General features: G+C 39.5%; 1 protein-coding gene across 3 annotated transcripts in view; it reads left to right on the plus strand.

The window, feature by feature from the left end:
* The window catches only part of LOC101608161 (RAB3A interacting protein), a 42,393-nt gene extending 40,909 nt beyond the window's left edge, over window positions 1-1,484 (plus strand). For all 3 annotated transcript variants that reach the window (XM_045153038.1, XM_045153037.1, XM_045153039.1), the window contains one exon: window positions 969-1,484. In XM_045153038.1, the coding sequence (XP_045008973.1) occupies window positions 969-1,051 (83 nt within the window). In that variant the 3' untranslated portion in view covers window positions 1,052-1,484. The remainder of the gene's footprint in view (window positions 1-968) is intronic.
* Window positions 1,485-24,915: the final 23,431 nt, after the last annotated feature.

The raw sequence follows: 24,915 nt of genomic DNA on the forward strand, positions 1-24,915 counted from the left end.
ATTGTAGCATACTTTACAGCATCTCTGGTCTTTACCCATTAGATGACAGTAGCAACCCCCAGATGTGACAGTGAAAAATGTATCCAGATGTTGCCAAATAGAGCCTGGTATGTGGGGGTGGGGGCAGAAATTCCCTGATGATAAAGCAATGTGTACTCATATAGACCTTTTAGTGTCTGAAATACGAAAAAGCATTTCATCACTTATACTGGGAACTTAAAGTATAGACAGTTGAAATTGAAAGATGATCTCACATCTTTCTTTTATTTATTTTCAAGCAGAGAGGATGGATGGATGGATGGGTGGGTGGGTGGGTTGATGAATATATATGGGCATGCCAGGGCCTCTAGCTGCTGCAAACGAACCCCAGATGCCTGTGCCACTTTGTGCATCTGGCTTTATGTCATGGGTGTTGGGGAATCAAAACTGGGTCGTTAGGCTTTGCAGGTAAGACCCTTAACCTCTGAGCCATCTCTGCAGCCCACATCTTCATTTCTAACTTAAGTCATACACAAAATGTTTCTTTATTACAAAGAACATTACTTAGTTTTCTGTATTCTCTTGTTTTCTTTTTTTTCTGGTCCCTTGTCTGCTAGTGCTAATGCAAAGCAGAATGGCCAACTTAGTGCATACATGAGAAAGAAGACTTACAAGTTGGATCATAACTTTTTGACTGAGTGAACATTGGTATTAGTACTCCACGAAGGAACAGAATTGACACATTGAAATGCCTGTCTTTCACAAATTGTCACAACAAAACTAGTAACTATCTCTTATTTCTTAATAAACTTGGGTGGCTACAAAGACATGGAAAAGCTTTGTGAGATATTGAGAGTGTCTAGGCATTAGGTGCGTCATTAGGAAATGCCCAGTTTAGCATTGCACTAATCTTACATTTTTAGTGAAGCATTAAAACTAATTAAGATATCATGTTATCATTTACTTACTCTTTTTTTCTGTTTGTATAGTTGATCAGATGTTTTGGGAAGTTATGCAGTTGAGAAAAGAGATGTCATTGGCAAAGTTGGGATATTTCAAAGAGGAACTCTGATTCTCTGCGTGGGACCATGCACAAAATGACTTCATGAATAACTGAAAAATGGCTGAATATTTTTATGGTTACTCAATATTTATTTCCAAGGACTGGGCCCAAGACTTTCCCTCTTTTGCAAATTACACTACGAAGTACTGTGATTTCTTTTAAATTAACTTAGCTGTATTTGCTTATTCTTTAGTTGAACACACTATAAACAATTATAGATGTACTAGTGATTGTAATTTATAGCTGTGAAACAAAAACTCATTAAATAAGTAACTGCTAGCTGGATGTGTGTTTCTTTTCTAGCTCCAACTAGCAGTCAGTCAACAGAAGGTATTAAATGGTGTTTTTCATGTTGAACACCTATGAGAAGCAAGGAAGAAGGATTTACGTGGATAGGGCTCTAGTTTTGTCTGTTTAATTAAAAAAACAAGCTTTTATTTGACGAAAGATTTTAAAGTTTGAAGGTTATCATTTCTGTTCTGCTCATGGTAGCTTTTATTGTAGTGAGTTATTGAATACGTTAGGTTGAGGGACATCATTATCTAAGGGACGAAGTCTTTGATATTCAGATATATGTGTGTATTTTTTTTTTACACTTGTTGAGCATTATCATGACACTGAAGATGCAAGCTTGTGCCCTCAAGGAGGCTTGAAGGTCATGGGCTGAAAGAATGGTACATGCCAACCCTGCTGTGATTAGATAGGCATTTGATCTGTAAGTCTATACTATATAACTGATACATGTGAAGAAACTATTAAAATTATTTATAAAGGTAAAGAGGTTCATGATAGTGATGTAGTAAGTAGAAGAGCAAAAAGAAAAAATGAGCAATTATTATTTCCATCTAGAGAAAGCTACTGGAATTATTTTTGAAGAATAGCCTTCCAGCTTTCATCTGTTTTATACTTATATATACACTTCTGAAATTACAAGTAGACTGCTTTGCTTTTTTAAAAAATATTTTCCCCTGTCAGTAGATCTGTAGATCTCAATCATTGTAGATTGATGAGATAATTAAACATAATGTAACTAATTGTTTTTGGAAGTTGGGTTTTCAGGTTTTTTCCTATCACATTATTGGGATATGATTCCTTACATGTATGTCTCTGAACATTGGGCTTTTCTGTCATGTGCATGCCTAAGAAGAAAATTATGGGGCTCAGGTATACATATATTTTAAAATGTTTAATATATATGGATACATTGTCCTCTAGAACTTTGAACCAGTTTATATCCACAGCAGCAATATATGAGAGAACTGATTTTCTGAAGATACTGCTTTGTTTTCCAGGCCTTTTTAGGTTTGCTCAACCTTAATTGTAGAAGACTCAGTCACAGTACTGGATAGGAGCCCACACTCCAAAGGGCATTTGAAGACAGTAGGCTTAGCTGTTACTTTCATGTTGCTGGACAGAACATTTGACCAGAAGCAACTAATGGGAGGAAAAGATTTATTGTAGCTAATAGTTTTGAGGGGAAGCTTCCTAGGCAGGGAAAGCATGGCAGAGCAGGTAGTTGGCATCTCATCTTGTCACAGAAGAAGAGTGAGCTCTGAATGCTCAGTGGGCTGCACTGAAAAAACCTCAGGGCTTGCCCCCATTGATAGACCTTCTCCAGCAAAGTTCCACATCCCAAAGACTCCACCAGAAAGGGACAAAATAAGAGACTTACAAACACTTCAGGCTATGGGAAACATTTTACATTGAAACCACCACAGTGGGATAGCAACTATCACGTGGAGCTCAAGAATATGGAATTGAACATTCTCATTAAGGCTTCAGAAAATTTTTTCATGAAAAGTCATAAAAATGCTTTTGAGGAAAAGTACAAGTAAAAAGAGAAATTCAGTAGATGATTAGAAAGATTAGAAAGGAAGAGTGAAGCTGGATGTGTAGCTCACTAGTAGAATGCTGGCATAACACTCTCTTGGTGTTCAGACCTCAGCACCACCCAACAAACCCAAATAGAAATGATCAGATACTTAGAGAATGTTAGTTGATAAAGAGAATAAGTAAAAACTAATACTACAGGAAAATAAATCAAGGTGTATTTATAATCATCCAGAACTAAAATTACATCATCACAATGGCAATGTGAACAAAGTAGAGAATGTGGATTTTATATACTTCTTATCTTGCTAGAGGGAAGATGGAGATAACAAAAGTAAGTCCAAACAAATGACTAAGTAAAACAAAAACAGTGTGATATGGAAATAAAGTAAGATGGTTTAAGATGATAAATAGCAGTTTGTCTTGTAAAAAGATAGTCAGGTTGGGTTAAAATGTGTGCTATTTATTCATAAGGCATAGGATATGGGAAGGCTGAAACCTGAATTAAAGGAAGGTGACGAGATACCAGAAGAAGAAAACCAGTGTGGTTGTATTATTAGCACTAATTTTGTCCACCTGGGCTCTACAGTTGCCCACTACTGTCATGGTGTCCACTGTACCACACTGCTTGGGTGGGAGTGATAGATGGGCAGCAGGCAGGGCCAAAGTGACAGATTACAGATCGCATAACAATGAACTAGGGGCACTGGAGTCCAACCTGACTTCATAGGAAGATATCTCGGCTGCCTCTCCAGTCTCTCACCAGCCACGCAAGTGTGCTGTGAGGATGTGGAAGGGATGAGTAGAGCGAGCCTTGAGAAAGTTATTAGTTGATTTTGGATACACACTGATCCAACCCTAAAAATCATTCTTCCAAAATAGACGTGGATTTCAATGATGACACATTCTGTAGGGTTTGCAGAGCTACTGTCACGCTTGCCAGGTGCCTGTGAGTTCTGGATAAGGGGTGAGGCATTGACTTCTCACAGGCCTAGCAGCCATCCCTGCAGCTGGAAGTTTCCTTGCTGTATATATGTATTGCCAAAAAATCAACCCAGCAAGGGGAACTAACTGATAGTGACCAATTAGCATGTATAACTAGAATGTAAAGGTGTTATGTTAGAAAGTCAATCTTTCAGAGCCAAGCCTAGTCACTGGTAAGCAACAGGCTAAGCTTTCCAGGGCTTGTGGAAGCAGTAGCCACGTTCCGCTTAGGTACTGTGGTATAGGGTACATAGGCTGCCAGGACACACCTTGGTACTTGAGGCTTGGAAGGCTTGAAGAAACAGGTTTTTGGAGATCTTAATAATATCCATAGCATCACATTGGCAATGTACAACACCACAGATATATCTGCACCCAGTGGCCTGACCTCAAAACTAAGACTGAGTGAACACAGCTGCCTGCCCCAGGCAAGAGAATTCTCGGAGGAGTTTATCATTCCAGGAGCTGAGGAAGTCCAGACCAGAGGCAAATAAAGATGTCTATCCCAAAATGATGCCTGTTGGTACAAGCAGAACTCTACTTGGGAAGGAGGACTAGGGAGAGAGCCTGGTGTCCTTCCAACAGTTTGACAGATGAAGAGATCTTAATCCTATAACAAGCCAGTATCTCTTAAATATTGCCAACACCTCCACTGAAAGAAGGAAGGTGACTTAAATTTTAAAATAAAATTCAACCAGTGGTCTAACCTCTGATGTGAAAGTTCCAGCACAGAAAAATTAAAGTCATGATAGTGTGTCTCTAAAAACCTGCTAATCTCAGACTGATAACCCCTAATGACAGATGTAGATGAAATTCCAGACCCCCCCCCCAAAAAAAAGAAGTTCAAAGAAATGAACGAAGTCTAGGAGAACACCATCAGCTAAATGAATTAAATCAATGGGAGAAGTTAAATGGAATTCAATAGAGAAATAAAAATATTGCAGAACAAACAAATGATGCTGGAAATGAAAAGTACAGTAAGCACAGTCAAAAACTTCAATAAAATGGATTGTGGGGACAACAGAATATCAGGGCTTTAAGACAAGATACAGGGATTAATGTGTTTAGTCAAAGAAACACATCAGGGCTGGAGAGATGGCTTCATGGTTAAGGAGCTTGCCTGTGAAGCCTAAGGATCCATGTTCAATTCCCCAATCTCCATGTGAGTCAGATGCACAAGGTGACACATACAACTGGACTTAGTTTGCAGTGGCTAGAGTCCCTGGCATGCCCATTCTCTGTGTATACCTGCTTTTCTCTCTCAGATAAATATTAAAAAATAAAATGCATAATTGAGAGAGAATGTATATCCTTTAAAAAGTACATGGATAAAGCAGGCAAGATCATTAGGGCACAGTAAAAAAGACAATCTATGAGTCATGGGCATAGGAGAATGCCTTGCCAGAGGAATACAATCACAGCAGAAAATTCCCCAAATATAGGGAGAAAGATGTATTGGGGGATGGGGGAGTCACATCATAGTGAAAACAAAATGTGCAGAACAAAAAAATTATTGAGAGCCTTAAGAGAGAATCCAGGTCACTTCAAAAGATAAGCCCATCAGAATAACTGGCTTTTCTAAAAAGCCATAAGGGCTTAAAATACTGAATTTGCTTCACACTTGTTCTCAACACCTACCAAATCAGAGATCCAGAGGCTCCTAAGAGCCCATCATTGAAGTAGACTTAAAACGCACACAACATGGCTTGGAATTTTGTGGAAGAGGGGGGTGGATTTTTAGAGCCACAAATTGGGACATTATGTGTAGAGATATTTCCTCCATAACTGATGGCTACCCCCATAATGCACGACTCACAATCCCCTGCATGGATGAGGATGACCTGCATCCCCAACAAGGAGGGCAAATTTGGAAAAAGGGGAGGGAGGAGGGTACTAACATGTCTAAGTATGTCCATAACTAATAAAAATAAATTTTAAAATATGCTGAATTTCAAGTCCCAAAAGACCACAATTGCCAGCCCACACTACTATACCCTGTGATTCTATCAGTCATATTTGAAGGAGAAAGAAAAACTTCCCATGATAAAAGTAGACTAAAGGAAGTTATAATCACATCATCCCTATAAAAGATATTGGAAAGAATACTTGAGCTGGAAAAGAAGGATAAATACATCTAAGGAGCTATTGGAGGAATATAAATGATGCTAGGAAAGGTGTTAAACAACGGAAGAGAGAAAATACCAAACACTACAATATGACAGGAATCAACAGACAGATATTAATAGCCCTGAACATTAATGGTCTCAATTCCCTAATCAAAAGACACAGACTAGCAGATTGAATTAGAAAATATTACCCATCTCACCACAAAAGACAACTATCTTTGGGTGAAAGCATGGAAAGAGATACTCCAAGCAAATAGGACCAGAAAGAAGTCAGCATTGCTATTCTAATACCTGACAATCAGAAGAGATAAAGGCCACTTCCTACTGAGGAAAAAAATACATGAAGAGGACATAGTTCTAAGCATATGTGCATCAAATGCAAGTGCACCTAAATTTGTGAAACAAACAGTACTAGATGAAAAGTCATAGATTAACCCCAACACCATAATAATGGGCCACTTCAGTACTCCATTTTCACCAATAGATTATCTTAAAATAAACGTCAACATCAAAGTTAAATGACATCATATGGATTAAATCAAATAGATCCAACAGACATTTATAGAAATTCTACCCAAACACTGTAAAATATACATTCTTCTCAGCTGCTCATGGAACTTTCTCTAAACCAGATTATATATTAGGGCACAAAGCAAGTCTCAACACATGAGAAATTTGAAATAACTTCTTGTATTCTATTTGAGCCCATGGAATATATATAGCTAAAAACCAACAGCAAGAGTAATTATAGAAAACACATAAGTTCATGGAGACTAAATAAATACACTTTTGAATGATGAATGGGTCATTGAAGAAATCAAGGTTCAAATGTAAAAATTGCAGAATTGAATGAAAATGAGAAAATAATAACCAAACTTTTGGGATACAATGAAGGCAGTCCTAAGACATTAGCTCTTAAGTACCTACCTACATTAAAAAAAAAAATTCAGAAAGATCTCAACTATCTTACTGATTGATAACACCTTAAGGACTTGGAAAACCAAGAACAAACCAAACCCCCAAGTAGATTGGAAAAGTAATCAAGATCAGAGAAGAAATTAATGGAAATGAGAAAAATAATATGAAGAAAAAGTAGTCCGATAGTTGCTGCTTTAACGCAGGGGAAGCAGAGGTTCCCGAGCAAGAAGGAGACCTGGTAGAGCCTGAGGCAGCACTCAGAACAGGACTCGAAAGGCAGCAGGAAAGAGCGTAACAGAGCAAAGTTGTCTTCTTGGCATAAGAAAGTATTTTTTGGGCTGGAGAGATGGCTTAGCAGTTAAGCACTTGCCTATGAAACCTAAGGGCCCTGGTTCAAGGCTCGGTTCCCCAGGTCCCACGTTAGCCAGATGCACAAGGGGGTGCATGCGTCTGGAGTTCGTTTGCAGTGGCTGGAAGCCCTGGCGCGCCCATTCTCTCTCTCTCTCCCTCTGTCTTTCTCTCTATGTCTGTCGCTCTCAAATAACTAAATAAAAAATGAACAAAAAATATTTAAAAAAAAAGAAAGTATTTTTTAATTTCTGAAGATGGGCAGTTATTTTTCAAAACAGTCTTTGTCTATTTGCCATTAATTTTTCAAAATTGATGTACTGCTACTTGGAAGATGTCTGGTTTCATTTAGTACAATTCATCAGTTTTGCCATTGTTATGCATTGATTTTATTTATGAGATATGTGATTTTAAATATCTGAATGCTGTATGAAGTGACTTGTTCCAAAGGAATAAATGAAGTGAAAACAAAAAGTGAAACAAGTTTCTTAGAAAAATAAGCAGAATTGACAGATTCTTAGTGAATTTAACCAAAAGAGTATACATCCACATTAATAAAATTAGAAATGAAAAAGATTTAATAAGAGATACTAACAAACTTTAGAAAATCATAAGAACATACTTTAAAAGTATATATTCCACCAAATTGGATAATCTAAAAGAAATGGATGAATTTCTGGATGTGCATGACCTATCAAAATTCCAAGATGAGGTCAGTAATTTAAACACATTTGTAACAAGCAGTGAGGTTCAGGCAATAATTAAAAAAAAATCAACAACAAAAAAAGCCCTGGTTCAGGTGGATTCATTGTAGAATTCTACCAGAGCTTTAAGGAGAATTGAAATCTAGATTTTTTTCAGTTATTCCATAAAATAGGAATAAATCTACATCCCTTCATTGAAGCCAGTATTACTCTGATACCTAAACCAAATATAGAACAAAAAAGAAAATTTCAGACCAAGCTCCCTGATGAACACAGATGCAAAAATTATCAATAAGATAACTTAAAAATCAAATTCAAGAACACATCAAGAAAAAAGATCATACACCATAATCAAGTGGCTTCATTACATAAATGCTGGGATAGTTCAACGTACATAAATCAGTAATTGTAATACATGATTTAAATAGACTCAGCAGAAATCACATGGTCATCTCAATTGCTGTAGAAAAGGTCTTGGACAAAGTTCAGCACCCCTTCATAATAAAAGTACTGGAGAGGACAAGGAACATATCTCAGCCCTATATGACAAACCTATAGCCAACATCAGGCTAAATGGAGGAAAACTCAAAAAAAAAAAAAAAATTCCCACTAAGATCAGGAACAAGTCAAGGCTGTCCACACTCCTGTACAACATAGTGCTTGAAGTTATAGCTAGAGCAGTAAGACAAGAGAAGGAAATAAAAGGAGTACAAATAGGAAAGGTTACAATTAAAGTACCATTTTATGATTCTATACATATGGGGCCCCTAAAACTTCCACGAGAAAACTAGTGTTGACAATCACTTTTAGGCAAGTGGAAGGATACAAAATTAAGTTACAAAAAGCAGTAGCTTTCTTGTATACCAATGAAAAATGTACAGAGAAAGAAATCAGTGAAAATACCTTGGAATAATTCTAACCAAGGAAGCGAAAGGCCTTTGCAATTAACTTTCAAACTCTAAAAAAAGTAACTAGGAAGGTTCTAGGAAGTCCTTCCATGCTTATGGATCAGAATTAATACTGTGAAAATGGCCATCCTTCAAAAAGCAATATTCAAATTCAATATAACCCCAATAAAGATTCCAGCACCATTCTCCACATTTCTACAGAAATAGAAAAAAAATATTAAATTTCATGTGGAAGAACAGAAGCCCCAGATTGCCAAAACAATGCTGAGCAAAAAGGATATTGCAGCCGGGCGTGGTGGCGCACGCCTTTAATCCCAGCACTAGGGAGGCAGAGGTAGGAGGATCGCCATGAGTTTGAGGCCACCCAGAGATTACATAGTGAATTCCAGGTCAGCCTGAGCTAAAGTGAGACCCTACCTCAAAAAAAAAAAAGGATATTGCTAGAGATATCACATTACCTGATTTCAAGTTCTACTTTAGAGCCATAATAACAAAAACAAGCTGGTACTGGCACAAAAATAGACACATGGGTCAGTAGAATAGCACAGAGGACTCAGATATAAAGCTGTGCAATCACAGCCCCTTGATTTCTGACAAGGTTGCCAAAAATACAGATTGGAGAAACTGGTATCTACATGTAGAAGAATGAAGCTAGAGCCGGATCTCTCACCCTGCACAAAAGTCAATTTCAATGTAAGACCTGAAGCTATGAATCTGCTGGAGGAAAAAGTAAGGAGTTCACTACAAGATATAGGCCCAGGTAAGGATTTTCTGAATAGGACTCCATTTGCTCAGAAAACAAGATTGACAAATAGGACCACTTGAACTTAAGGGTTTATAGCACAGGAAATGGTCAATCAATGCACTAAAGGACAAAAAGAGAAAAGGGAATTTATTCTACTAGAAGGACTTTTTATGAGACTGAACTATTAATGTTTTAGTGTAGAAACAGACAAAATAACCAAAGTATAAGGCTCCCAGGCAGACCCGCATGTGTAAATTTGACAATGACACAGGAGGGATGACATTTTTTAATGGTAAGAACTATTCATGATGTGGGGCTGACAGAGAAAATATGAGCTTGAAACTTCATCATACAGAAGACCTTTTAAATACCCTAAACTTTAGAACTTTTGATGTAGAAAATATAGGTAAAGTATGTTTAGAAAATGTAAATGATCATCTTCCTTATGTCCTTATCCTGCTTTGAAAATTTAGAACACAAACTATTTTATAAATTCTTAATATTTAAAAAATTTGTTTGCACGTGTGTGTGAAGATGGCATGCCAGAACCTTCTGCTGCATCAAATGAAAGAAAGGTGCTTGTGCCACTTTCTAGTATCTGGCTTACATGGGCGGCTTGGGAACTAAACTACAGCTGGGTCGCAAGTGCCTTTAACTGCTGAACCATCTTCTTAGTCTCATGAATTCTTAACTTAGAACCTCTGCCCATCAAAATGCATATTAAGGCCAAAGTACAGACTATTAAAAGATATTCACAACACATGCAATCGCAGATTAATATCAGCAATACCAAGAAAGCTGAGACAGACCTGACATACTCAGGGCATGGATGTAGGAGTGCAAGTCAAAGGCATGTCTGAGCTATACAGTTTAAGGCCAGCCTACACAACTTAATTAGACCTGGTCTCAAGGAGTAAAAAGCAGCTGCTGGTGTAGTTCAGTGATAGAACAATTGCCTAACATGAGCAAAGGGGGGGTCACTAAGGGTTAACAAACATTAAAAACTTAAAAAGATTATTTATTTATGAGAGATAAAGAGACAGAGAAAGAGAATGGTCATGCCAGGGCCTCCAGCCACTGCATACAAATTCCAGATACATGTGCCCCTTTGTGCATCTGGCTTATGTGGGTCCTGGGGAATTGAATCTGGATCCTTTGGCTTTGCAGGCAAATGCTGTGACTGCTAAGCCATTTCCCCAGGCCCCAAACATGAAAATTTTGTCCTTAATTGGGGAAACATAAATCAAGACCACAATGAGATGTTTAAATTTATTCAATTGGCAAAAATTAAAAAAGAAATCCAACAATATTAGGGTTTTGAAGGTGTAATCATTGATCACTCATGTATTGCTGACATCAATTAAGATAACCACTGAAAAATCACACATGGAAAGTCAAACGTGTTTGTGAACCAGCATTTTCTCTTTTTTCTCTTATGAGTCAGGACCTTACTATGTAGTCCAGGCTATCCTGGAACATTCTGTGTAGCTCAAGCTAGCCTTGGACTCATGGAAAGTCTCCTTCTTCTGCCTCCTGAGCTGCTGAGATTTTTATACGTATGTGCCACCATTCCTGGCAGCAATGCCACTTTTAGGGATTTACTCGAGAAATACTTGTACAAACTATCCCTGAATACATATAGAAGATGTTCTGGAAAGAATCCAGATGTCTATAGGAAGATGTAATGGAGCTGTTGCATGGCAGCAAAATGAATAGGCAGCTATTTACAGCACAGTAAATAACAGATGGAGTGAGAAAAACAATCCTGAGAAAACTACATAGAGCATGATTCCATCCTCATAAAGTTCCAAAACTATCTCAGAGCTATTTAGGCATGTGTATACATGTATATGTAACTGTTTATACCACAGGGTACTAATAAAATTCAGGACAGTGGTTACCTGTGGGTGTGGGAGAGTTGTGGGAGGAGCAAATACCTGAACAAGCCATTGTCAATATTCTAGTCTCTACATTGGGAGTTAAGGTTATAGATGTTCATCTGTCATTGAAAGTAAAAACTGTGCATGAATGAAAAATAAAATCAAGCATGGGCTGTTGGCACTGTTACCAACAAAAGTGTGATTCAGCTACTTATGTGCATCTACATTAACAAAACAAAAAGATGGCAGACTGTTGATGAATTGGATATCAAAGAAGTCACATCTGGATGCAAGTCTTTGGCTTGAACAATTGTTATAATTTACTGGGAGGGGGAAGTGTATGGTACAGGTAAATTGGATGTGTGAATCATAAAAGAGTTCAGTCTGACTCGAGTGTGACATGCTCATGAAACATCAGAGTGTCTTGAGATGGTTAGTAGGCATTGGAGAGATGAGTCAAAGTTTGATGATAATGTCAGGCCAGGAGATAAAATTGGAAATAGTTGTATACCAAGGACTAGAAGTTGCTTTAGGGACACTTCAGAGACGGAAATTTGGCACTGAACACCAGGTTTCCATGATAGTGAAAAACATCCCACAAAGATGAAGAATGAGCTGTTAGGCACAGCAAAAGACAAGGGAAATCAATGTGTTCATTTGTGCTCTGGATGGAATTTCTAGACAGAATTTAATCACAAAGTTACCAATTCTAAATATGAGGAAGACCTTAAAAATATGTAGTTTTATTTATTCATTTTTAAATATTTTATTTATTTGAGAGTGAGGCAGAGGCAGAGAGAGGGGATTGGTGGTTGGGGAAGAGAATAAAATGGGCATGCCAGGGCCTCTGGCCACTGCAAACGAGCTCCAGATGTATGTGCTACCTTGTGCATCTGGGTTACATGGGTACTGCAGAATTGAACCTGGGTCCTTGGGCTTCACAGGTTTCTTTGGTTTTATTTCTTTTTATTTTTTAAAATATGTTTTACTTACTTATTTGAGAGAGAGAAAGAAGCGGATTGAGAGAGAGAGAGAATGGGCATGCCAGGGCCTCCAGCCATTGCAAACGAACTCCAGATGCATGTACCCCCTTGTGCATCTGGCTTATGTGGGTCCTGGAGAGTTGAACCAGTATCCTTTGGCTTTGCAGGCAAATTCCTTAACAATTAAGCCATTTCTCCACCCCCTGTGGTTTTATTTTGATTGACACATGGTAATTGAACATATGTATGGGGTACAATGTCACATTTCAATACTTGTATACAATGTGTAAAGACCAGATCAGGGTAATTAATGTATCACCTCAGACATTTATCATGCCTTTTTATTGTGAATGTTCAAAATCCTACTAGCTATTTTGAAATATTCAATTGATTGTCATCAATCATAGTTACCCTACTTGCTATAGAATATTAGAACTTTTTTCTATTTCACTGTACTCCTGGTCTGTTAACCATCCTCTTACTTATTATTTCCTCCCTCATACCCTTCCAAGGCTCTGGCAATCACTACTCTCTGAGAAGGAAGACTTTTGCATGAGCTTTTTTTTTGTTTTTAAATTTTTATTTATTTACTAGAGAGAGAGAGAATAAGCACACCAGGGACTGTAGCCACTGCAAATGAACTCCAGACATATTCCACCACCATGTGCATCTGGCTTATGTGGGCACTAGGGAATTGAACTTGGGTCCATAGGCTCAGCAGGCAAATACCTTAACCACTAAGCCATCTCTCCCTCCCCTTTATGAATTTTTGTAGTTAGGTTTACAGGTGGAGAGGCAGACTTTTTTTTCTTATAAAACAGAGTATTAAAAAAATGACCAGAGAATCCTGAGTGTATTTGTGGTAGGAAATACTTTTTAATTTTCTCCTTAGGTTGCAGTACAATGACTGTCAACAGACATCTACATTTCTTATCTTTGTTATGTGGACCCACTTTTTAAAAAATTATTTATTTGACAGAGAAAGAGGGAAAGAGAGAGAATGGGTGCACCAGGGCCTCCAGCCACTCACTGCAAACAAACTCCAGACGTGTGTGCCCCCTTGTGCATCTGGCTAACGTGGGTCCTGGGGAATTGAACCTGGATCCTTTGGCTTTGCAGGCAAATGCCTTAACTGCTAAGCCATCCCTCCAGCTCACCCCCCTCCTTGTTTTTTTTGAGGTAGGGTCTCACTCTAGCTCAGGCTGACCTGGAATTCACTATGTAGTCTCAGGGTGGCCTAGAACTCACAGCGATCCTTCTACCTCTGCCTCCCAAGTGCTGGGATTAAAGGCGTGTGCCACCATGCCTGGCTTGGACCCATTTTTGCCTTTGAATTTTTGCGTAGACTTCCAGCAAGGAAATCCGTAGTCACTACCTACATTCACTCATACAGAGAATCTTGGAAGTACCCAGTGCTATTCCAAGTGGGCAGCCAGCACTGTAAGTCTCAAGACTCATGGAGCTATGCCTAGTGAGAAACAGATTAAAAAAAAAAAAAAAAAAAGGATAGCTGGGCATGGTGGTGCACACCTTTAATCCCAGCACTTGGGAGGCAGAGGTAGGAGGATCACCATGAGTTCAAGGCCACCCTGAGACTACACAGTGAATTCCAGGTCAGCCTGAGTTAGAGTGAAACCACACCTTGAAAAAAAAAGAAAGATGGAATAAGGGTGCTCCAGATAATTAAAGTGGGACAATGAGAAAGAGGAAATGAAAGACACTTCCAAATGGCTGACTGAGAACAGTGAGATTTTAAAAGGTGGTATTTTAGGGCTGGAGAGATGGCTTAGCGGTTAAACACTTGCCTGTGAAGCCTAAGGACCCCAGTTCGAGGCTCGGTTCCCCAGGTCCCACGTTAGCCAGATGCACAAGGGGACGCACGCATCTGGAGTTCGTTTGCAGAGGCTGGAAGCCCTGGCGCGCCCATTCTCTCTCTCCCCCTCTACCTGTCTTTCTCTCTGTGTCTGTCGCTCTCAAATAAATAAATAAATAAAAATATTAAAAAAAAAAACTAAAAAAGGTGGCATTTTAAATTGGGCTCTGATAAGGCTCAGTCTCGTGAAGAGAGTGAGCAAGAAGCATATTTTGAAGCTAATGTGAAGTTCCCATGAAGGAACAGACTTGGAATATTTACAAATTGACAAGAAGCCCTACTGTGCACTTGGCAGTAGGAAAAGCAGTCAGAGAATGTTGGCGAGGCGGCAGGCACAGACACTCTTTCTAAGTCATGGTCAGGACTCTGGAGTGTCCTGACGTAGCGCTAGTCACGAGGCTGCACTGTCCTTTGCAGACTCTTTCTTAGCTCAGACTTCAAATATTGGAGTCTCCTGAGTTTCCCCCGGATCTAAATATTCTTAAAAGCATGCCATCTAGGTCCATGGCTTTGAAAACTATGTAGCACTTGTTCTTCATTTGGTACCTCCAACACTGACATCATCTCTTATATACCTTCAGAATTTTGTATCTATGTGCCCATCCTCTCTACTTGGATATTTCTAAAATGCATCACAACCTGACAGGGCTGGCTGGTCTCCCATCCTGTTGCACAAGCAAAATTCTAAGGTGGTCTTGCTTCCTACACATCTGTCTTCATTACCCCAAATCCTGTCCACTAGCGAATTCCATCACCTCTCAACGCCTTTGCTTCACTCCAAGTGCACTGCTGACGTACAGCCCAGTCGTGACAGCTGCTCATCTGCAGCAGCTTCTGCTCCGTGTCCTCACACCCACTGCTGCCTTCCTACACTGCCACTGACACAGTGGCCCAAGTGGGTGTTCCGGCACAAACCAGATGTCACATACCTGCCTAAAACACTCTAGTGACTTCCTGTTGCAGTTAGAAATGAAATACGAGCTCAACAGAAAATCCTAAGTTTTCACAATATGTATTATTTTTAAAATATTTTATTTATTTATATGAGGGAGAGAAAGAGTGGGGAGAGAGACAGAGAAAGAGCAAGAGAGAAAGAAAGAGTAAGAGTGGGCATGCCAGGGCCTCCAGCCATGCAAATAAACTCCAGATGCCCAGATCCATGCCCCACCTTGGGCATCTGGTTTATGTGGGTACTGGAGAATTGAACATGGTTCCTTAGGCTTCTCAGGCAAATGTCTTAATCACTAAGCCATCTCTCCAGCCTTATTTGTTGCTTTTATTGAGTTGGTGTCTTTCTGTGTTACCCAGTTTGGTCTCAAACTCATGGCAACCCTCCTGCCTCAGCTCCCAGAGTGCTAGATTATAGGTGTGCACCAAAACACCTGGCTCAATGGCAACTCTAGAGAAATAATAAAAATAAGCTTTGAAAGTTATTCATGGGCTTGCAAGATGGCTTAGCAGTTAAGGCACTTGCCTGCAAAGCCAAAGGACCCAGGTTTGATTCCAACCCATGTAAGCCAGATGCACAAGGTGCTGCATGCATCTGGAGTTTGTTTTCAGTGGCTGGAGGCCTTGACATGCCCATTCTCTCTCTCTCTTCCTCTGCCTCTTTTCTCTTTCTCAAATAAACAAAAAAAAAAAATTGAAAAAGTATTCTATGAACATTAACAAAAACAGAACAAACTTGCCAAAACTTAGAGAATACTAGAAACCCTCCTACAGGCAGTCTCTCAATGAAGTACAAGTTTACTCGTGGTCTACTTCAAGAGGGAGGTCTGTGCTTAAGAGCACTGGGCTCTGGAACTGTATATTTTGGAAGGGAGACAGGGCTGCCATCACCACAACCTCAGCATTAACCACTTCTGTGCACAGGTTCATACGTGGTCTACTTCAAGGAGGCCTGTGCTTTCAAACACTGGATTCTGGAACTTTACACTTGAGTGGGGCGTCTGGGCTCCCATCACCACAACCTCACCATTAACCATATCTGCAGATTTAGGTAAGGCAACAGTTATTAATCATGTATTGGAATTTGTTGGACCTGCCAATAACAGATCAAACCACAGCTCAATATGATTTCTACTGAAGGGAATAAATCTCACCAAATCAGTGCAAAATGCCAACAGACTATGACATTGTTAGCAATGTAGTGATCAAGGAAAGGTAGGTAGCATTTGTAATTCCGACAGAGAAATTTCCACTTAAGTCCCATTGGTGACCAGATAGAGGGTGCCCTCAGCTGGCAGCTTTTGAGTGCTCAATAACACACATGCATTTTCCAGTCCTTTCGACAACTTCCTTCTAAATTCTCACTTTCCTCAGACCTGCCTGACTTTCCCACCCACTGCTACTTGTACCTTAGCTTCCATTCATGAGGTGGCATTTCAAAGGCCTGAGTGTAGGCTCAGCCATATTTATATACCTGTGCTATTTGTTTTTACTTCTGTGTAGATTCATTTTGCTTTAGAACAATTCAGTCGTGTCAACTCTTATAAATAAAGAGATTGACAATTAAAATACCTTTATTTCAAGCTTCTCTTATTTGCACAATGCTGAGCCAGATTCTTGAGTGACAGCAATTGGATGAAGTTGCGTGACACCACCCATTGGGTGGCTACACCCACCAGCAGGATTCACTCTTCTGCCTCGTCCTGTGCTGCTGTGCCCCACCATCGCTGCTAGTCTCCCTGACACCAAGCCTAGGGGTCACGGGTCAGTTATTCACATGTGTCCTGGTTTAGCCTTTAGCTTATTCAGACCCAGTTTACCCATTTATATGCTTGGTCTCAAAAGCATATGAACTATGACTGAATTTCTAGCGTTGCCTTCTTGGTTCATTAAATGGAATTGAATTACTATTCCCTGTCATTCACCACTGTGCTTCCGAGAGCCTGAAGTGTCTCTGTGGACTGTGGGACAGGAGCCAGAGTTATCATTTAGCAGTGGAGTAGTACGGTGACTTCCAATGCCTCCAGAAAGCTTGGTTGGGAGCTTCTCTTGGTGACTGGATCTCACCAGAAGCTACTGTTTAAGGCATGTTTTCCTATATTACCTAAAGGCAGAAATCATCCAAAAATTCATGTTGACTTTGTTCTTACACTGTATAGATCATAGTTAGTAGCTAGTTTTTGGTTATACATTGCGTCATTTTAGGTTTTATCACTGCTATCTGGATTCTTGTTTCTTAACTGTATTAATTTTCATCAGCCAACATGTTCTGAAAGAAAACACTGTCTCTTGGGCTGGAAATATTGCTTAGTGGTTAATAAGGCACTTGCAAGAAAGCTAGAGGACCCAGGTTTAATTCTCCAGGACCCTTATAAGCCAAATACACAACTTGGCTTATGTGTCTGGAGTTCGTTTGCAGTGGCTGGATGCCTTGGCATGACCACTTTCTCTCTCACTGTCTCTCTCCCCCTTTCTCTCTCAAATAAACAAATAAAAGTATTTTAAAAATGGGGGCTGGGGAAATGGCTTAGCAGTTATGGCATTTGCCTGTGAAGCCTAAGGACCCAGGTTTGATTCCCCAGGATACACATAAGCCAGATGCACAAGGGGGCGCATGTGTCTGGAGTTCGTATGCAGTGGCTAGAGGCCCTGGCATGCTCATTTTCTCTTCTTCTCTATCTGTCTCTTTCTCTGTCATAAATAAATAAATAAAATATTTTTAAAAATAACTACACTGTCTCTCCAAGTTGGATGTAATTCCCTACATCTAGCCAAATCATCAATCAATACCCCTCAAATAATATGCATGGAATCAAATTGCATTCATAACCAACCAGCCTCCTTCCACTGTTTCTTCAGACTCACTGGAGCAAGCACACTGCCGCCTGTGCTCCTCTCTCCATTCTGAGGCTCATGATTTTAAGGACATGCGTGTTGTTGAGGATTCATCAGACCTCAGCTTTGTGTGGCACCTTGCCAGCTCCTTCCAGAGAATTAATCATTCCTTTCTGTGTTCTCTTGGGACATTTTTCCACAATCTTATCAGTTTGCCTTGAGTTATACTTACTTGTGTTTTTCTCATGCCTTAGATTTGAGATCATGGAGGGCATTATTTACTTGTCTTTTATTTCCTATAGCCAGGGACCACTGCACACAAGTCCACTTGAAATACAGGACTTTTTTTTTTTTTTTAGTAGAAATGTGATGACATGTCCTTTCAGGCCTGAGCATCACTGTGATCTTTGAAATGAACTCTTAAACCTCCTTTATTTTGTATGTTTGCCCATTTTCAAAGAACAATGTGTGTATGTGTGTGTTTTAAAATACATGTTTACAAGTAGCCTGTATCATCTACTAATCTTAATAATGAAGTAACAGGCAACTTCAGAAAGATATTCTATAAGACAATGGGTTGAACTATTAAAAAAAGAGTCAAAATCACAAGGAATCAAGCAAATAAAGTGACAAGAGAACTGTTTATCATCTACCTAGCTACCTATTTTTCTATCTACTATTATTGTTTTTGCAGTATTGGGGATTGAACCTAGGGTCTTGTACGTGCTAGGCAAGCACTCTACCAATTGAGCTACATACCCAATTCCTGTTCTATATTTTAAAAGTTATAGCCAAAAGAAGTTTATAAATATTTATTGAATCCTTGATCAAAAATGTCATGAGAGACATTTTGGGAGAAATTATTTGTGAGATAGTACTACTGAATTAATATTGCATTCTTTAGTACAATAATGATTTTATGATGATGGAGAATAGCCTTACTTATAGGATAGAAGAATAAATTGAATTACTTAACTATGACATATCAAGATATTAACATCTTGCTGGGCGTGGTGGCACACGCCTTTAATCCCAGCACTAGACAGGCAGAGGTAGGAAGATCACCATGAGTTTGAGGCCACCCTGAGGCTACATTGGTGAATTCCAGGTCAGCCTGAGCTAGAGTGAGACCCTACCTTGAAAAACAAAGAAAAAAAAAAAGATATTAACATCTTGTGTCTCAGACATAGAAGAAAAATATATTAAGAAAACTCATGAGTGTTAACAACAATCAGTAAACCTAGATGAAAAGTATATGAATATTTCATGGTACTATTCCAATTCCTTGTTGGTTCATAATTTTTCTTTTGAAACAAAAAGTTGAGAAAAAGGAGATAAAGAGCTATAAGTATGGTTTAATTTTCTAATTGTATTCTTTTTAGACTTCTATTAAATTAATTATAGCTAAGCAGTGAAAACAAACATTTATTTGGATCTAGTTTTATATTTTGGACTGAAAATAGTGAACTATATGCATAGTTTTAAAAGTATTAAAGAGACTGCAATCATTGTTGCTTGAAGAAAGAATTTTCATATAAACTCTAGAGGAGTTACACTAGATGTGTACTAAAGAATGTACATTTTTTGTTTATATTTGTATTTGTTTTTTGTTTTTCAAGGTAGGGTCTCACTCTAGTCCAGGCTGACCTGGAATTCACTCTGTAGTCTCAGGGTGGCCTTGAACTCACAGTGATCTTCCTACATCTGCCTTCTGAGTGCTGGGATTAAAGGCATGCACCACCACGCCCAGCTGAAGAATGTAATTTTTCACCTTAAGTTTGGAATATTGAACAACTAACTTTTTATTCTTATAGGCTTTTAAATAATTTTCTCTTTGGGTGATCTATGAGAGTGATTAGATTGAATTATCTGTCCTTTCTAGGTTAAAGAAAATAACCGTATCTTTTCTTGGTGGTGGCTAATGGATCTGCTTGATGAAGGTGGAGATATAAATGTATTGGTATAAAGGACAAGTAAGAGATAAGACTATGCATTTATTGCCCCTTTATGTAATTACATGTGTCGTTAAGGACAAAGGTCCTTAAAACAAAGACAAAAGGCAAAGTAGAAGCAGTTCCCTGCATTAAGATAGATGGATTTGTTGCCACTTCCCTCTTCATGAATTTTTTTTCTCCTATACTGTGGGATGTCCTTTTGGTTTTATAATCATCTCTGCGAATTAGCCATGGGTCAGTGCTCAAGTTGATGGCTGAAGATATGCCTCACCCCAATAAAAGGAATATGAAGATTTTTCAAGAGTATTCATAGGCTTTGAGTCCAGAGGCCAGCACTGACTTCCCGAGGTCTAATAACCCTTGTTTGGAGAGGAAATATTACTAGGGCCACGGCACCATGGATGTGGTGGGGGAAAATGAAGCCCTGCAGCAGTTCTTTGAAGGTAAGAGCCCAGCTGCCACTGGTTTTAGCTTGTGAGAAATGTTTCCTTTCACTGCCATTGCCTCAGCTTCTTGCTAGTCACTTGACCTTCGTTTAGAAAGAAATGCTATCAGATAACTCCTGAAATTGGAAGTGGAGGCTTACTTGTGCCATTGGTAACAGAAGTCAGTGATACACGTGGTGATTTTTAAAATATAGCATTTCCATCTTATAGTTGGATTATCAAAAGAATTGGAATCAGTATTTGTTATCACTCATCTACGTCCTATAATAGCTTTCATTCCTTCTAATCCTGTATGTCTTAAAGATAGATTTGTCTTGTGTGTAAAATTATTAAATATAGCATAGCAAAATGTAAGATTTTAGCTTGAACATTTTACTTAGTATAATTAAATACAAACCAGCCCGAAACAGCACAGGGGTACCTATTTTCCTATTCTTATCTTTCTGTTCTTTTTATAACACTTTAAAAAAATTAACTGCATAATAATTTATTTTTGAGGTTGAGAATCCTTCCTCCCTGAGAGAGAGAGAGGAACAACATGGGCATTGTTATACAGGTTGTCTTCTTTTTCAAAATGTTATGTAGCAATACAGTTGTTCATATGTCACTGGAGATTTTCTGTCAGGAGGCTTCAGGGCTTCTTCTGTCAGCTATGCTCAGACTTCCATCGAGGGAAACATGGCCGAGTTTTTACATATTTCAGGGTTACTCCCAGGAGGGAGGAGAAGGGGAAGCATCAAGGGTTCTGTAGGGTGGACATGCTCAAGGGCAGTCAGGCAGCACATTCAGGAAGTGATTTTGGCTTTTAAAATCATCATCATTATTATTATTATTTTAGTTTTTCGAGGTAGGATCTCACTCTAGCCCACGCTGACCTGGAATTCACTGTGTAGTCTCAGGGTGGCCTCAAACTCACAGTGATCCTCCTACCTCTGCCTCCAGAGTGCTGGCATTGAAGGTGTGCACCACCATGACTGGAACTCTACTATAGATTTTAATGATTTGTTTTCCCTGAACCTTTAAGAAAATAGAACAGAATAGCAAAGTTAGATATGATGATGTAATGAGGAGGTCCTACTGTTGCATGTCATACTCTTGTTGATATGTCACTGATTAGAATAAATAAAAAAATAAAATATTTTGTAAAAAATATTCAAGGTCTGAAAAGCCAAGAAAACTTTGGAGAAATTACTACATACCTGAAAGCTATTATTATACATTTTCTTGGACTTTGTTTTAAGAAACTAAGTCCTAAATAATACATTTTCCCTTATAAGGACTTTTGTATGAGAGAATATCTGGTTCAACAATATCATCTTGAATTAAATGGTTTTGCCTTTTAGAACTTAGGCTGACGTTAGTTTTTGTTTTACATTGGCATCTGCCATTGTGGGATCTGGGGGTGACTGTTAGAGCTCCCCCAAGCTGGGTAAAGCACAGGAGCAAGCAGGAAACTCAGGAGAGCTGTGAGGAAGAACAGCTGCTCCAGGAAGCAGCTGTCACTGGAGCTTTAAACATTTTCTCTCCTTGTTTCTCTGCTCAAGACTTAAATTCCTTCAGTAGACTATCGAGAGAGGGTGGGGAAGGCAAACATGTCTGCTATCCACAAGCCATGTGAGGACCCCCGGCAGTGCCTTGTGTTCGGGAAGATGAGGGGATGCAGAAGGTCATGAGCAGAAAGCCGGCAACTGAAATAAGCGCCTTGCTGGAGATCAGTGTAGCCAGGCACCAGGGCACCGCGGCAGAACTGTGGGGAAGGCGGAGACGGAGTCTGAACAGTGCTTGTGTGGAATCATCACGCAGCAGTTACCCCATCACAGTTACACGCTGAAGGGATTTTCTGTCAGGAGGCTTCAGGGCTTCTTCTGTCAGCTATGCTCAGACTTCCATCGAGGGAAACATGGCTGAGTTTTTACATATTTCAGGGTTACTCCCAGGAGGGAGGAGAAGGGGAAGCATCAAGGGTTCTGTAGGGTGGACCAGGCCTTTCAACCAAATTCTAATTTGTTGAATTCTAAATAGGTTTGGGGGAACCTAGCAAATTCAAATGCAGGGCAGAGGAAAACTTGCCCAGGAGCAGAACGGCCCAATAAAGTAAAGGAAATTCAGCCAAAAGTTTACTATTTGGTGGAAAGTCTTGTCTTGTTATTATCAGATATGATGATTGCTTTAAATGGTTCCTTTCTCCAAGCTGAGAAACCCACTCTGCCTGGTTAATATTTCTAAATTGCCAAGAGAAGAATTGGAATCACTGAACAGACAAATGCAGTGTGCAGGCAGAAGCTGCCTCCTGCTGCGGCTGGCCCTGGACAAAACTGCCCTGCGGACAGAGAAAGAGTATGTCTGCCATCTGGCCAGTCCCTCAGTTCTCTTCCTTTCTTTCACTTTGGGCTCACTGTTTTCTCCCTCTCTCAAGTAACAAGGAGTCATCTGCCCTGTGCCTTCTGTCTCAATAGAACCTGTACTTGGTCAGAAGGAGCAAATGATCTAACACTACCTCCCACCTTGAGTTCAAAGTACTTTCAGAGAACATTTAAGCTGTTCTGATCAAATGACTCAGAAAGGTTACCTTTTCCAAGTGTAGGTTTAGTTAATCTCTGAGCTGGATTTTTAGATACCATGCTGCCTCCTGTATATCTGAAGTTATCCAACACTGTCAAGGGCATGTTTATCTGCAAAGCAGCTTCTACTTTTATGGAACAGAACAAGCCAAGAGAAAAAGAACCAGCCAATTCATGCAAGCAAATTAGGATTATCTGAGCATGTCTATCTGGTATGGGCAGATGGTTAGAAACCATGTTGCCTTGGCATGAAGTATCCAGAACAAATCTCCTTCATTCTTTGGTGCCGGGATCCCCAAAGTGAAGCCTATTTAGTTAGAATTTACAATGCACCATGATGAGATTGGGGTGACCTTGGTCATTCAGCCACACGCACTGAATTTGAAACCAGCTGGGCTTATCACGTCTTCACCCAGATAAACCCTCCTGAGAGGAGGTTCTCACCACTTTCTCTGGTGTTATTGATACTGTCATTTTTCCAACTCTAGAGTTAAGACTGAGTTTTTTGGCAGGTTCTACAGTGTCTTTCTTGGAAGCTTAACAAACACTCAATACATGGGCGCAAAACTAAAGATAACCCAAAAGAAGATACATGACTAGAGTCTCGCCAGTCAGAGCTCACTAATGTTCACTTTGCTGCTGTTCCTGCATGTTTTTGTTTTGCTTTGCTTTTGATTTTTTCACGATATTGTTTTGTCAGATTGCTCAGGTTAAGCCTCCAACTCAAGAACCTTGTACCTCAGCTTCCTGAGTGCTGGGGTTTCAGATGTGCACCACCTTACCCAACTACTTGTGGGCTTTTAAAAGCCAAAATGAGATGAAGTAATTTCACTTTTCAGTGCTGAACTTAGCATGGTGCACAGAGTGAGCATCTCTTAGTAATTCCTGCTGATCTGCAACAAGGTCTACAAGTTATGACCCACAGACCAAATCTGGCCAGCGGCCTGTGTGTGTCATAAAGTTTATCAGAACGCACACAGTCATGTACATACTGTCTTCAGCTGTTTAGATGCTGTGGTGGCAGAGTCTAGTGCTTTCAACAGAGACCATATGGACTGCAAAACCTAAAATATTTACTATCTGGCTCTTTACAGCAAATGTTTGCCAAGTCTTGGCCTGTAACCTAATCAATACTAGCTGTCATTTATTCAGCATTTATGTGCTGGGTATGGACTCTTATTAAGATCATGGATTCTGATTCAGTCATTCTGGTTATGAAACCTGGCTCCATGATTTACTACCTCTGGGACTAGGGATCAGTAAATTTCTTCAAGCCTTAAGTTTCCTTAACTGTAAGGTAGGGATAATTATATTACCTTAAATTGTGGGCAATATATGCCTAATGGTTGTTAGCTATGACTGTTCTTAGCATTAATTTTCATTTTCTCTACTTGCATCAAAAAAGTTCTTAGCCAGGTTCAATTCTCTTTTGTGAAACTGGGCTTGGTCAAAGTTAAGTAGCTTGATTATTATTATTATGACCATCAGGTCATAAATGACTGGTCATCAGTGATTCCTTCCTTTGTTTACTCAATTACCCAATCAAGAAGTATCTGAGTGTTTCTTAGGAGCCTCATATGCTCCTACTGGACAGAGCAGAGGGAATACCTAAAGGCCTGCCTTTTCTAACTGGAAGAAGAAGACAGTGAGGAGACAAATATGATGCCTGAGTTAAAGAAGAAAACAGATGATGATGGAGACCACTGGGGGGAAGGAGAATGGGTTATTTGAGCTATAGCAATCAGCAAAAGCTCTGGAGGGGTGACAGCTGAGGATCTGTGACCTGAACAATGACCAGGAGTAAGTTGTGCACTGGTTTGGGAGGAGAA

The sequence above is a fragment of the Jaculus jaculus genome, chromosome 6 (assembly GCF_020740685.1).
Source record: "Jaculus jaculus isolate mJacJac1 chromosome 6, mJacJac1.mat.Y.cur, whole genome shotgun sequence".
Classification (NCBI taxonomy): domain Eukaryota; kingdom Metazoa; phylum Chordata; class Mammalia; order Rodentia; family Dipodidae; genus Jaculus; species Jaculus jaculus.